Source organism: Elephas maximus, chromosome 1 (assembly GCF_024166365.1).
Source record: "Elephas maximus indicus isolate mEleMax1 chromosome 1, mEleMax1 primary haplotype, whole genome shotgun sequence".
Classification (NCBI taxonomy): Eukaryota; Metazoa; Chordata; class Mammalia; order Proboscidea; family Elephantidae; genus Elephas; species Elephas maximus.
In genome coordinates, this window is record NC_064819.1 from 15,208,148 (window position 1) to 15,223,376 (window position 15,229).

The window sequence follows — 15,229 nt, forward strand, 5'->3', positions numbered from 1 at the left end:
GTGTTGGGCCATAGTTGGATGTTGTACCATTCCAAGAGCAGAAGGGGATCTTAAGGACAATCATTTTAGAATGCCTCCTCAGAAAGGTATAAAACCTATGTTTTCACAAAAAACGCTACAATACAAGGGATTAAAGCTAATACCATGCTTTTGTATAGGGCTTTGCAGTTTGCAGACTGCTTTACCTTGAGGTTATTTAATCCTCCCAGGTATAGCATTGAAATATACACTTGAAGAAATTAATGGCAGAGAGGATGAGGGCCCTCCACAAAGCTGCTAAATAGATATGAGTCGAACCCAGATTATCTGACTCCAAGTCTGTTGTTCTTTCTGCCACCCCGTGGAGCCCAGGAGCCCCACAAGTGGCACAGACAAGAGGTGTTCATATGGAGAGTAGATGTGCAACTAGAGGAGAGACCATGTCAGCGAAAGGTATAAGTTTTCATCGTGTAGTAGTTGAGGACTCCAACACACATCTAACTAGGATATAGAGCACTGTATTGGTTTCCTGCTGAGACAAATTAGCACAAACTTGGAGCCTTAAGATAGCAGAAACATACTATCTCAAAGTTGTGGAGGCAAGAAATCTGATATTGAGTTGTTGACAGGGCCATACTCCCTCTGAAGACTCTACGGAAGAGCTCTACCTTGCCTCCTCCTAGGTTCTGGTAGCTTCCAGCAATCCTTGGTGTTCCTTGGTTTGTAGCTACATTATTCCAACCTCTGCCTCTACTTTCATATGGTCTTCTTCCCTCTATGTGTCTCTCTGTGTCCTCTCCTCTTCTTATAAATAGACCAGTCATTGAATTTAGGTCCTACCCTCAACCCGATACAAAATCATGAGATCCTTAACTAATTGCATCTGCAAAGACCCCATTTCCAGATGAGGTCACATTCTGAGGTTCCAGTGGACATGAATTTGAGGGAACACTTCACCTACTACAGACACAATAAGATTTTAGGCTAGGGATTGTTGTTGTTGTTAGTTGCTATCGAGTCAGCCCTGACTCATAGTAACCATGTATAACAGAACAAAATGTTGCCCAGTCCTGTACCATCTCCATGATCTTTGATATGTTTGACCTCATTGTTGAGACTATCTTATTAAGGGTTTTCCTTGTTTTTGCTGACACTCTACCAAACATCATGTCCTTCTCTAGTGACTGGTCTTTCTTGATGATGTGTCCAAAACATGTGAGTCATAGTCTTCCCATTCTTACTTCTAAGGAGCATTCCAGATATATTTCTTCGAAGACTGATTTGTTCTTTGAGCAGTTCATGGTTGTTATGTATTGAATTGTGTCCCCCCATCCCCAAAATATGTGTCAACTTGACTAGGCCATGATTCACAATATTGTGTGGTTGTCCTCCATTTTGTGACCTGATATAATTGTCCTTTGTGTTGTAAATCCTAACCTCTATGATGTTAGTAGGAGCCCTGGTGGCATAGTGGTTAAGAGCTCAGCTGCTAATCAAAAGGTCAGCAGTTGAGATCCTCCAGGTGCTCCTTGAAAACACTATGGGGGCAGTTCTACTCTGTCCTGTAGGTTCTCTGTGAGTTGTAATTGACTCAATGGCAATGGATTTGACTTTTTTTTGGGGGGGGGGATATGATGTTAATGAGGCAGGACACAATCTACAGGATTAGGTTGTATCTTGAGTCAGTCCATTTTGAGATATAAAAGCAAGCAGAGGGACAGGACCTCATACCACCAAGAAAGAAGAGCCAGGAGCAGAGTGTGTCCTTTGAACCCAGGGTTCCTGTGCTGAAAAACTCCTAGTTCCAGGGGAAGACTGATGATAAGGACCTTCCCCCAGAGAAGGCAGAGAGAGAAAGCCTTCCCCTGGAGCTGGCACCCTGAATTCAGACTTCTAGTCTCCTAGACTGTGAAAGAGTAAATTTCTGTTCGCAAAAGCCATCCACTCGTGGTATTTCTGTTATAGCAGAGCTAGATAACTAAAACAGTGGTGTATTCAGTACTCTTTGCCAACAGTACAATTAAAATGCATCAATTCTCCTTCTATTTTCTTTTTTCATTGTCCAGCTTTTGCATGCATATGAGGTGATTGAAAAGACTATGACTTGGGTCAGGCTCACCTTAGTCCTCAGAGTGACATCTTTGCTTTTTAGAACTTTAAAGAGGTATTTTGCAACAGATTTGCCCAATGCAATACATTGTTTGATTTGTTTTTTTCTTTCTTTCTTTTTTTATTGTGCTTTAGGTGAAAGTTCACAGATCAAGGTAATTTCTCATTCAAAAATTTATACACATATTGTTTTGTGACATTGGTTGCATTCCCCACAACGTGGCAGCACACTCCTCCCTTCCACCCGAGGTTCCTTGTGTCCATTCGACTGGCTCCTGTCCCTTCCTGCACTCTCATTCTGCCTCCGGACAGGAGTCACCCATTTGGTCTCGTATATCCAACTGAACCAAGAAGCACGTTCCTCACATGTATCATTCCTTATTGTACTGTCTAATCTTTGTCTGAAGAGTGGGCTTAAGCAGTGGTTTCAGTTCTGGGTTAACAGAATATCCGGGGCCATAGTTTCGGGGGTTCCTCCAGTCTCTGTCAGACCATTATGTCTGATCTTTTTCTGTGAATTTGAATTCTATTCTGTATTTTCCTCCTGCTCTGTCCAGGACTCTCTGTTGTCTTCCCTGTCAGGGCGGTCATTGGTGGTAGCTGGGCACCATCTAGTTCTTCTGGTCTCAGGCTGGTGGAATCTCTGGTTCATTTGGTCCTTTAGTCCTTTGGGCTAGTATTTTCCTTGTGTCTCTGGTTTTCTTCATTTTCTTTTGCTCTGAGTGGGATGGGATCATTAGATGTATCTTAGATGGCTACTCATAAGCTTTTAAAACCCTGGATGCTCCTCACCAAAGTGAGATGTAGAACATTTTCTTTATAAGCTATGTTATGCCAGTTGACCTAGATACCCCCCAAACTATGGTCCTCAGCCTCCCCCTTCCCCACCTCCCCTGCTACCCTGTCCCTCAAAGTGTTTGGATGTGTCTAGGAAACTGCTTTGCTTTTGCTTTGGTCCAGTTGTGCTGACTTCCCCTGTATTGTATGTTGTCCTTCTTTTCACCGAAGTTGACCCTTGTCTACTATCTAGTTAGTGATTTTCCCTCCCTCTTTCTCCCCACCCTCATAAACATCAAAGAATGCTTTTATCAGTGTTTAAACCTTTTCTTGAGTTCTTACAATAGTGAGCTCATACAGTATTTGTTGTTTTGTGACTGACATTTCACTCAGCATAATGCCCTCCAGATTCATCCGTGTTGTGAGATGTTTTTCAGATTCATCTTTGTTTTTTGTTGTTGCATTGTATTCCACTGTGTGCATGTGCCATACTTTGCTTATCCATTCATCTGTTGATGGGTATTTAGGTTGTTGCCATCCTTTTGCTATTTGTGAATAGTGCTACAGTGAACATGGGTGTGCATATGTCTGTTCATGTGACCGCTTTTATTTCTTTCAGGTATATTCCTAGGAGTGCCATTGCCTGATTATATGGTATTTCTATTTCTAGATTTTTAAGGAAGCACCATATCATTTTCCAAGGTGGTTGTACCACTTTATATTCCCACCAGTAGTGCATAAGAGTTATAATCTCCTCACAACCTCTCCAATATTCATTATTTTATGTTTTTTGGATTAGTGCCAGCCTTGTTGGGGTGAGATGGTATCTCACTGTAGTTTTGTTTTGCATTTCTCTAATGGCTAACGATCGTGAGCATTCCCTCATGTGTCTCTTAGCCACGTGAATGTCTTCTTTGGTGAAGTATCTGTTCATGTCCTTTGCCCACTTTTTTGAATTGGATTATTTGTGTTTTTGTTGTTGAGGTGTTGCTGTATCTTATAGATTTTAGAGATTAGACCCTTATTGGATGTGTCATAGCCAAATTTTTTTTCACAGTCTGTAGGTTGTCTTCTTACTCTTTTGATGATATCTTTTGATGAGCATAAGTGTTTGAGCTTCTAGTTATTTAGTTTCTCATCAGGCGTTTGCGCGTTATTCATTATGATTTGTACACTATTCATGCCATGTATTAGGGCCTCTAGCATTGGCCCTATTTTTTCTTTCATGATCTTTATTGTTTTAGATTTTATATCTAAGTCTTTGATCCATTTTGAGTTAGTTTTTGGTTATGGTGTGAGGCTGGATCCTGTTTCAGTTTTTTTGCAGATGGATAACCAGCTATGCCAGCACCGTTTGTTAAGGAGACTGTCTTTCCCCCATTTAGTGGACTTTGGGCCTTTGTCCAATATCAACTGCTGATAGGCGGATGGATTTGTGTCTGGATTCTCAATTCTGTTCCACTGGTCTATGTATCTGTTGTTGTACCAGTACCAGGCTGTTTGGACTTCTGTGGTGGTGTAATAGGTTCTAAAATCAGGTGGTGTGAGGCCTCCCACTTTGTTCTTCTTCTTTAGTAATGCTTTTACTCATCCAGGGCCTCTTCCCTTTCATGTACAGTTAGTGATTTATTTCTCCATCTCATTTAAAAAATGCTGTTGGTATTTGGATTCAGATTGCATTGTATCTGTAGATCACTTTGGGGAGAAATGACATTTCACAATGTTGAGTTTCCTATCTATGAGCATGATATGTTTTTGCACTTACGTAGGTCTCTTTCGGTTACTTGCAGTAGTGTTTTGTGGTTTTCTTTGTATAGGTCTTTTACATCTCTGGTTAGATTTGTCCCCAAGCACTTTATCTTCTTGGAGGCTATTATCAATGGCATCGCTTTGGTGATTTCCTTTGTGAAGTTGTCTTTTTTGGTATAGAGGAATCCAGCTGATTCTCGTGTGTTTATCTTGTATCCTGCTACTTTGCTGAAATCTTCTATTAGTTCCAGTAGTTTTCTTGTGGGTTTTTTGGGGTTTTCTGTGCAGTGTTTGATTTCTTGACTGCTGCTTCCATGGTCATTGATTGTTGATCCAAGTAGAATGATCCTTGACAACTTCAATTTTCTCTCCATTTATCATGATGTTGTTTAATGGTGTAGTTGTGAGGATTTTTGTTTTCTTTACATTCTGGTGTAATCCATACTAAAGACTATAATCCATACTTCATCAATAAGTGCTTCAAGTCATCTTGAAGGCTGCATATAACTGGGATTATATCTTAGCAGCATGGTGTTGGAGGGAAGCTGTCAACTAACTTCTCCCAAGCTCATAGGCCCATGTCTTCTACCTGTGAGCCTACCATGCATCAGAAGCAGGATCCTCAGTCCCAACATTAGAGGAGTTGCAGCAGCATGAAGGATGGGGATGATACCAGTCAGGGCCCAATGAGAAGGCTGCCTGACCTTCCCTTTCTGTGGCACTTCTACTGACTGAAATGCATATTTTCCACTTTGGACAATGGAAATCTTATGACTGTCATGACTGATCTGGGAAGGCTTCCTGGAGGAAGTGGAACTGATAGACCGACCCATTCTGGAGCCCTGTGTCTTATCCTGGGGATTAACCCCAAAGAGCAAATTACAGAACATGGAAAGAAGTTGAAGGAGAGACAAAGATGAAGAAAAGCATGGGGATTAAGAGATTGCAGGAGCAGAGGACTGTAAAATCCAGAGAAGAGAAAGCAGAGAGGTGGTCTAATCCAGATTTGAGTTTTGGGTGTTACTTTCTATGGTCTTAATGTAATATCAGAATTTTATAATTTTGTTAATACTTACTCGTTGTAGAAAGTTTGAAAACTATAGAAAAATATAAAGAAGAAAATGAAATATCCCCCATAACTCCACAACTTAAAAATACGTTATATACATATTTGGGATCAGACCAAATTGCTGTTTTTATAGGTTAATAAAACAGCTAAGTATCAATTTTAATTGGATCCAATTTCATATGGATCAACTTAACATGAATAGTGCATCTATTATTAATATCTTGATTTTTACTTTACATATTATGAGCATTCTTCCATGACATTAATACTCAAAAATAAAGCATTTAATGGCTGTGTGATATTTCATTTATAGCTATCTGTAGTTTATATACTGATTCCCCTCTCTTGAACATTTAGACTGTTTGCAGTTTAGGGCCATAATAAAAAATATTGCATGAAACCCCTTGTCTTCGAGTATTTGTCCTCATTTTTCCTTAGATCCTTAGGATAGACTTCCAGAGGGTGAAATTACTAGGTCATTGCTATGCACAGTATTGTTACTTGTGATTCACATTACCAAACTGGTTTCAGGAAAGGTTGTAGAAATTTTACTGGCAGCAGTGGGGATATGGGAGGTGAGGGAAATAGGGGGAGGATTATTAACTTTTCAAAATATTTGCCAATTTAATGGATTTAAGAACATTATCACATTGTTTTTGTTTATATCTTCCTGATTACTAATTAGGCTGACTGCTTTTTCTTATGTTTATTACCCATATTTTGCTTCTTTTTTGAAATGTATATTTATAATCTTTGCTTGTTTTTCAAGTAGGGGGTAGTGTTCATCCATTCTCTGTCATATTTGTTGTAAATATGTTTTCCAGGTTGTCATTTGCCTTCTTAATTTAGTTTATAATCTGATGTATAGTTTAACATTTTGCATAGACAAAACCACCAATATTTTCCTTTCTGATATCTTTCAGTGCCGTCATGACTAGCAAGTTCTTTCTTACTCAGGGATCAGTTAAATACCCATATTTTTTCTTAAGTTTTTTAATGTCATTTTTAAGATTTGTGTTCCTAATCCATCTAAAATTTACTTTGGTGTATGGTATGAAGGTGTGAGGATTAGTTTGCTTTTTTTATTTGAAAATACAGTGAAGTCTGTGAGAGCCAAAACTCGGCAGGACTGCCTTATTTTTCCAGCTCTCTCAAGTTTCCCATCTTTGACAGGGTGCAGTCTTAAAACCACTTTTCTATTGCTCTCTATTAAGAATTCTACCCCATAAATACCAGTGAGTATTCCTTCTCTGACAGGTTTCCACCTTATACAGGCTCCAGCTTTCACAGGTTATTCTATAGTTACTATTTCCAATGCAGTTTATTAAATCAGCTTTTCCTCATTGATATAGTTTTTTTCCTTATCATATATTTGATTCTCAAATATGCCAGGTCTATATTAGAGCTATGTATCAGATTCTGTTCATTTGTATGTTAATTCTTGTTTCTGTTCACATTTTAATAATTGTGGTTTAAAAAAATTTTTTTATGTTAATATCTGGTAGGGCAAGCCTAACCCATTATTTATCTTTTTCAAAAATATTTAATTACTTTCATCTATTTTTCTAGAAGAAAATCTAATTGGAAATTCTTTTCTCATAGTTGTTGTTGTTGTGTGCTGTCGAGTTGATTCTGACTCGTAGCTACCCTACAGGACACAGTAGAACTGCCCCTCAGGGTTTTCAAGACAGTAATCTTTACAGGAGCAGATTGCCATGTCTCTTCTCCAGTGGAGCTGCTGGTGGGTTTCATCCGCTGACCTTTTGGTTAGCAGCCAAGCGCTTAACCACTGCGCCACCAGGGCTCCTTTTCACATAGTAATTATGTACACAGAAACTCATTCAACAGGTATCTGCTATGATATTTAGCTTTTTAACCCAAAAAACATGTTGATTTTATTTGAGTTTTATTTTATTCGACTCTTCTTTAATGTCTTACATTCTTGGGATATGCCCTATTTGGTTACATGGAAAAGATTTAAATGACACTTAATGAAAAATGGAATTTTCTTTTTACAGCTGTTTTGGGCTTTACTTCTTTTAGCCATCAGACAAATTTCTCTGTGATGAACAGTAGCCATTGTTTTACTTGCCACAAAATCACACCACAGTGTGAACAGCTGTATAACAGTTGTCCTAAACTTTAAATAAGTTTTCCTTTAAAATGCTGTTTGCAGAGGGTATTATGGCTACAATTAAATGCTTGGATAAGGGAGCAAGAGTGGCTGGAGTGCTCACCATGTAGCTCAGATTGGGCTGGGGAGGGAAACAGTGAAAATTCACAGGGACCACACAGATGGGTGTGAGCGACATGGGCTTACAGGTGTGTTGTGGGAAGGTGAGGAGGCAGTTTTTAGCTGTAGTGTCCTGGGTTTGCTCCATTCACTTATTTGTTCACTCGCTCATTTGTTCATTGACATAATGAACACATATTATTGAACATCTACTGTGTGCTAGGGGAACACCGGTGGTGGAGTGGTAGACTGGGCTGCCACACTGGAGACTGGGTTCAATTCCCAGCCAATACACCTTATGTACGAATGCTACCTGTCTGTCAGTGCATGTTGTTGTGATGCTGTTGCTTGTTGCTATGCATGTTGCTATGACGCTGAAAAGGTTTCAGCTGAACTTCCAGACTGAGAAGGCCTAGGAAGAAAGGCCTGTCAGTTTACTTCTCAAAATCAGCCAATGAAAACCATATGGATCACAATGGTCAGATCTGCAACCGATCATGGGAATGGAATCTGGACTGGGTAGCATTTTGTTCTGTTATGCACGGGGACGCCAAGACGTGGGGGCTGACTCAGCAGCAGCTAACAACAACAACAACTATGTCTTAGGCATCGTGCCGAGGACACCAGGATGAACAGGGAAGAGGGAAGGAGTGTTATGTTTAGTTAGAGTAGCTATACACCTGGTGCCTTCACATAGATTTTCCCCCTTAATTGTCACAAAAACCTGTGAGGTAGGTATTCTTATCTCAGAAGAGGAAAGTTGTCCAAGGGAGCACAGCTAAGGAGTGCTGGAACTGGGAGTCAGACTTAGTTCTGTATGAATCCAGAGCCCATGCTTTACTCAAGGCTGTGAGGTGGCTCTCAGGATGTGCTGCCCTGGAGGAGCTCACCGTCTCATGCAGGAGATGGCTTGTTAAACAAATATGACCAGGCATCCCCTACTGGGGCTTTCTGACTGGGAACACTTGAGAACCTCCTTCCTATCCTGCCAGGATCCAGGCTCTGGGAATTTCACTAAATAAGTTTGCAGACCCCCTCTTCTGACTCTAACCTTAACCATAGAGTCATGGATCCAGGAGAGGCTTCGGGTCAAGTTGTCATCCCTTACTCATCTCTCTATGACTTTGGAGGGTGGTCCAAGTCATGAGAAACCCACCATGTCTTAGCTACTTCCCTCAGGAATCCTAGACCCCACCAGAGAGACTTCTATACTTGACGCTGTATCGTCTTACCTGGGGCCTTGCTGATCACCCGGCATCCCTTTGCTTCTTCTCTAGTTACTGCTCTTTTGCTTTTTACCGACTTTCTTACCTCTGGAGTTTTATTATTCCTTTGGGATTTTCTGAATACTTGCCTATCATATGTACCTCTATCATTCCATTTTTCACATGGTGTTGAAATTGCATGCTAATATGCCTTAACTGTCCCCCTAAACTAAAAGTCCTTTAAGAATGGGAACTCTATCTTGTTTATCTTTGTACCCACAGCAATTGAAACTTTGCTTGACACATAGTAGGTGCTCAGTAAATATTTATTGAACTGAATCGGGCAATGTTTAGATACCTGAGGCAGTAACTTAAGGAGAGATTCAAAAATTGCTTTTTAAAACCCTGGGAATCTTTCCATAGCCAATCCACCCACCTCAAATATAGTTAGCCATTTTATCCAGAAACCTAAACATAGTACTGGGGAACAGAGAGGAGTCATGGCATCTCATTTCCATGGAAACTGTATGTGTTTGTGTGTGTGGATATGTGCACAGACATTTCTTTCTTGGTTATTGCAGTTATTTGAAAACAATACCAAAACAAGTCTTTTTATCCTCTCCAGTATCTCTCTATTTCTATGCCCGTCAGTGCTGCCGCACATTGATTTATATTCCTGATATCTTAATGTCTGTTCTGTCTCTTTCTCTTCCTCACTTGGTTCACAAATACCCGGACAGGCTGGACAGCAGCCCTCCAGGTAGCAACTAGGGCTAGCTCAGGACCAAGGACAGCAGCACACGTCCTGGAAGTGGGAGAGGGTGCTTTAGTTTACTGTGTGTGTGTTCATAATATGACTTTTCGCTGTGGTACTTTTCACCTGTGGGCTTGCACCTGCAGTTCAGTAAACCTGGTTAATATTCTGGCAGTAGTTGTCCCATGTCTGTGGTAGACTTGTGTCAAGTTTGTGCCCTGTGTATCCCTCTGGCATTGTCCCACTGACAGGCCTGGTAGTGAGACTGGGGCAGGGATGGCACAGTTATGGCATCAGACACAGTGGAGGAGGGGGCAGGGAGGAGCCGTGGGCTTTGGGGTGAGAGGGGCTGTTCCAGGAGCTGCCCACAAGAGTCTCCTGCTCTGAGCTCGGCAGCCAAGCATTGCTGCTTAACTGCCATCCACGCCTGCATTTCAGGCTACGAGAAGTGGGGGGAGAGGGGAGATGCAGGGGGAGGTGCTGAGGCATTTCAAGTTTGGATTCCTGCCAGAGCATGCTTGGTGACAGACCCTCAAGCTGGCTTCTCAAATCAGCAGTTCATCTTTAACTGAAGTTATTATGTTGTTGTTAGGTGCCATTGAGTCGATCGACTCCTAGCAACTGCATGTGACAGAGTGGAACTGCTGCATAGCGTTTTCTAGGCTGTAATTTTTACAGAAGCAGATTGCCAGGTCTTTGTCCTGAAGAGTCACTGGGTGGGTTGGAACCTCCAACTTTTCCATTAGCAGCTGAATGCTTAACTGTTGTGCCACCAAGGCTCCTGGAAGTTATTATGCTGTCATTTAACTAAAGACTATCGATATGCACACTGGGGAAGAGCGTCCCAAGGAACAAGACTTCTGTATGTCTGAACTCTCTCTATGTCTGTCTCTAAGCATCTCAGTGACTCTCTCTAAATATAATAGCAACTATACCACTAACGTTCAACACTTGACTCATATTCATCACCCCAGTGCTAATGTTCTGTGTTACTTTAAGGACCCAACCAAGAACAGTGCTCACTGTAACAAAAAAGACAGGAAATCTATTACCATCTAGACCTCCCATGAAATATGAGCAGTGTAAATAACCTGATTAGTTAGGAAAGAATTAGTACAAAAAAAAAAATGAGAGAGAGAGAGAGAGAGAAGGGTGGGATATAGTCAGTTCAAAAATGGTCATTTGTGTGTGTGTGTCTGAATTACACTGAAAAATGTCAACTTCTCTGGAGCAGAAGGGAGGGAGGGAAAGAGTCTGTGTGTATTGCAGCTGAGGTCTCAACTCCAGCTAATATTAAATCTTGTGAAGGATAAACAGAAATGGTTTGCTCATTAGCTAGGCTTAGAGAGGTGTTACCTACATGTTTAAAGTGCTAATTATTAGTGATCTTTAATGGAGCTAATTTAATGATGGCAAGTGTTACAAATGTCTGCTCTTCAAAAGTAGCCCATTAGCCAGGCCTTTATATCTAATATTGACTGTAGAAAGTTAATGTTAAAATTGGCCACAATTAGCATTCTTGTGGAAGAATGAGAGAGGGAGAAGGATGGAGATGGAGGAAGAAATGAGTGCAGCAGGGAAGGGAGGAAGAGGCATAGAATTTATTAAGCACCTTCTGTGTGGAAGGCACCATGGCACTGTGCATGTATAAGACTTGGTCCCTGGGTCACTCATTAAGCACCAGCTGTGTACCAGGCACTGGAGATACCAAGATAAGCACCTAGTAGCTGCCCTTAAGGAGCTTAGAGTCTAGTTAGGGAGCTAGATGCGGCAGCGGACAATGATAGCACAATATGGTCCATGCCATGTGATATAGGAGAAACACAGTCCATATGGTGGTGGAAGCGTTAGGGAAGGTACCCTGGGGAAGGTACACAACTAACTATAGTGCAGGTCAGAAAATGGTCATTGCAGGGAGTGAAGTTCAAGTGTAGTGCTGTCAGAGTTGTAAGAAAGCAGAACTTGGCTTCTCCATAATGATAAAGACTGCACAACCTGGTTGTCATCTCAGGCCCCCAGCCACTGCCTCACTTTTCCTAGGACCTGGTCAGCTGGCTTTGAAAAACTTGGTGGCTAGCAACTGCCAAAAGAGGAGCCCTTGTGTTTTTCTCTCCCCTTTTGAAAACCCTGTGGGGTACAGTTCTACTCTGTAACACATGGAATACCATGAGTTGAATTCAGTGGCAACAGGTTTGGTTTTGGCTTGAAGTCAGGTTAGCTGAGGCTCATGAATTTCTTTCACTTAGAAGGCCCATGGCTTCTAGCTAAGGAGAGCCCTGCCACACTGTCTGGCTTCTACGGCTGCCGCCTGGGAACGGAGGATGCTGCTGGAGCTGATTTGACATTTGCGGGTGTCAGTGGTGAGTGACAGCTGGGTCTCACTGTGGGCTGATGGAGGACCAGGATGGGGAGAGACATGTGGATATCCACACTGTGCTGTGTGTTCCACTGCTGATGTAACGCTGCCCAGATTTGTTCCTTTCAGCACACACTACCTGCCTCGGTGGTAGTTGTTTTAACGAGAACTCCAAGGAACATATTATAGTCACCAGAGGGGTTTTCCAACAGGCAGTTCCCTCAATAGCTCATTAGCGCCTGTAAAGAGGAGACAAGAAAAAGTCACCTCCATCTCTCTCTCTCTCTCTGTGCACATGTGTGTGTGTACATGTGTCTTTCTCTCCAGCTCTTCATCTCTTGCTCTCACCCTATTTCCTCATCATTTTCTCCCACTCTTGCCACCTCTCTCTCCTTCTCTTGTGTTAACATAGAAGGGGCTGGGAGGAGAAGAGGGAGAATGAGGGGAATGGAGACAAGATCATTGCCTCTACCACTGATAGGTGCTCTGCCATCCCCAGCTACACGGACAATGTCTTCTCCCGAGGGCTTTGCCTTAGTCCTTATGTCTCTTCTCTTTGTGACTCAGTTCCAAATTGGATCATGGGTTATTACACAAGCTGTCCACTTACTACTGGCCTGGCAGGCTCCCAGGAGGCAACTCACAGACAGACATTCTTTCTGCCTCTCTTAGAACCTAGGGAGAAGATCAAAAGAGACGAAGTTCCAGTGCCCCCTGCCCCATATTCCACCACTGACCTTAGCAGGAGCTGTGTGTCCAACCTCCTCCATCTCTTCGAAGCCAGAGCAGAATTGAGGTGGAAGGGTGGAGGTTCAGAGCCTAGTTCAAAGATCATCATTTACAGACCAAGATGCCCTGATCGGTCACCTCCAACTCACCACCCTCAACGCTCTGTCTTCTTAGTACCTGTGTGTGCTCAGTTTCAGTTCACTATTTCTTGAACCCCTTTTGTATGATGGGCACTGTGCTAGGTGCTGGGGTAGAACAACAAATAAGACATGGTCCTTACTCTAAGGAGTCAGTTTCAGTTAATGGGGAGTAAAATGAAAACGCATAAATGCCATTCAGGAGTGATAGAGTATGAGGTACAATCTGGGGGAAAACTCAACTTGATAGAGAGGTCAGGCAAAACTTAATGAGCAGGTCAGGGAGCTGCACCGAGGAAATGATGGGTGAGAGTGAGATTTAAACAGTAGAATCAACATAATTGAATGAGTAAATGTTTAGGGTGAAAGAGGAAGAGAAGTCCGGGATGCCTCCCAGGCTTCTGTTTGGGTAACTCAGTGGCTGCTGGAACTAATAATCAGAATATAGGGGATATAGTCAAAATTGACTCGATGGCACACAGCAACGACGGAATGGCCAGGTTTGGGGGCAGGGCAAGAGGGTTCTTTGTCAAAAATCTTAAATAGTTTTTATACAGAGTCTGGGAGCTTTCTGATGTCAGGGCAAATGGGCACTGGGTATTTTGTTAGGCTGGAAATTCTCAGAGAACAGAAATTAGGTCTCCTCTCCAAGGGAGAGAACTGCCTGAGATGAGCACTGGGGATGCGGAGCTCCCCGGGGTGGGAGTGCCTCTCCTTCCTCTGTTGTGTCCAGTTTGTCCAGTGCACTGGTGCAGGGCTTTGCACCTGTGGGAGATGGGGCAGGTGGGATGAGGGGTCATAAATAGACCGACTTCTTCTTTCTCTAGGGGCGGCCTCAGAGATGGCATCAGTGACAGTACTTAGGTGCTGAGAAGCAGTTAGAGAAGGCAGGGCTCTGACTGTTGAAGGGGCAAGCAAGATTTGTTGCAAAATTAAACTATTTGACGCATGAGAGAGTGGCTTAGGCTACTGAAATTCTGAACAGCTTCAACAGGTATTATTCATAAACGTTTCTGCTGCTGATTCTATAAGGTCAAAAAAACATGACAAATGGTCCAGTCTTACTGCCCTGGAGGGGGAGTTATCTATCTCTTAGATAGCCTTTTTCTTCCAGAGTTAAATATCAGTGGTGAGTTACAGTGTAATGGAATCCCTGGGTAGTGGTGAGGGGTCTTCCCACCGTCACGTGTGGACAGGTTTTGGGGGTGGGCGGAGGGGGGATGGTGAGTAGTCCAAGATAAGACTTTAGACATCTTGTTTAGACCAGGCTAAAAGATGCATTTTATCTATCTCTGTCTCTGAGACAACTCTGGAATAGAAAGACATTCTTTAGTATGCCGCTTCCCAAAATTTAATGTATGTATCAATTACTTGAGCTGCTTCTTATAATGGAGGTTCTGATTCTGTAGGTCTGGGGTGAGTTCTGAGATTCTGGATTCCCAAAAAGCTCCTAGGTGATAGGTGATGGCTTCTACGTTGAGTAGCAAGACTTTACGACTTACCTTTAGGATCACGTCTTCCATGAAGACTTTTATCTGAGCCCCCTTGCAGCCTGTACAAGTGGTGTCCTATCTGATAACGGCTCAGCGTCCTTATTTGTACATGTATCTTTCTCTGCCTGGAAGCCCCCTGGAGAGCAGGGTCTGTTTCTTATTTGCTAATTCAAAGCTTACCAAGAAGGTGCTCAATAAAGAATTGATGAAAGAATGATGCTGGGATAGGAAAACTCTCCAAATTACACCCAAACCAAGGTGTGGCCAAATTTTGTCCTGAGTGTTTGGAACTCTGCATTTAAGCCAAACGTCTTTTGTACATCAGCATCAGATCAGTCAGTGACTCAGTGCCGCCTTTGAGCGAGGCTTCCATGGTGCACCCTACAGGGATAGAAAGGAAAGAGGAAGCAGAGACCCAAGTGTTGGGAAATTTGCCATCTAGTTGGTGAAACAGGACTCAGGCCCACTGGGAGCATCTGTAGAATACTAACACGGTAAATTCTAACTACAAGCAAATTAAGGGGGCTTGACTGAACACCAAAAGGCAGTAAAGAGCAACCCATGGGTAGCCAGGCAGCTTGCACCTCCAAATGCTCAATAAAATCCCACTCAGGTTTTTGTTTCTTTGCTTGTTGAAAC

The 15,229-nt window shown here is 42.4% G+C and overlaps 1 protein-coding gene across 19 annotated transcripts in view; it reads left to right on the forward strand.

The window, feature by feature from the left end:
- The window catches only part of KALRN (kalirin RhoGEF kinase), a 792,110-nt gene that overhangs the window by 204,831 nt on the left and 572,050 nt on the right, over nt 1-15,229 (forward strand). For 3 of the 19 annotated variants that reach the window (XM_049878449.1, XM_049878468.1, XM_049878486.1), the window contains exon 1: nt 10,361-12,235. The exons of 7 other annotated variants lie outside the window; for them this stretch is intronic. In XM_049878449.1, coding sequence (XP_049734406.1) covers nt 12,103-12,235 — 133 coding nt within the window. In that variant the 5' untranslated portion in view covers nt 10,361-12,102. Of the gene's footprint in view, nt 1-10,360; nt 12,236-15,229 lie in introns of those variants that run through there. 9 more of the 19 variants (XM_049878507.1, XM_049878458.1, XM_049878476.1 and 6 more) reach the window with 4 other exon arrangements.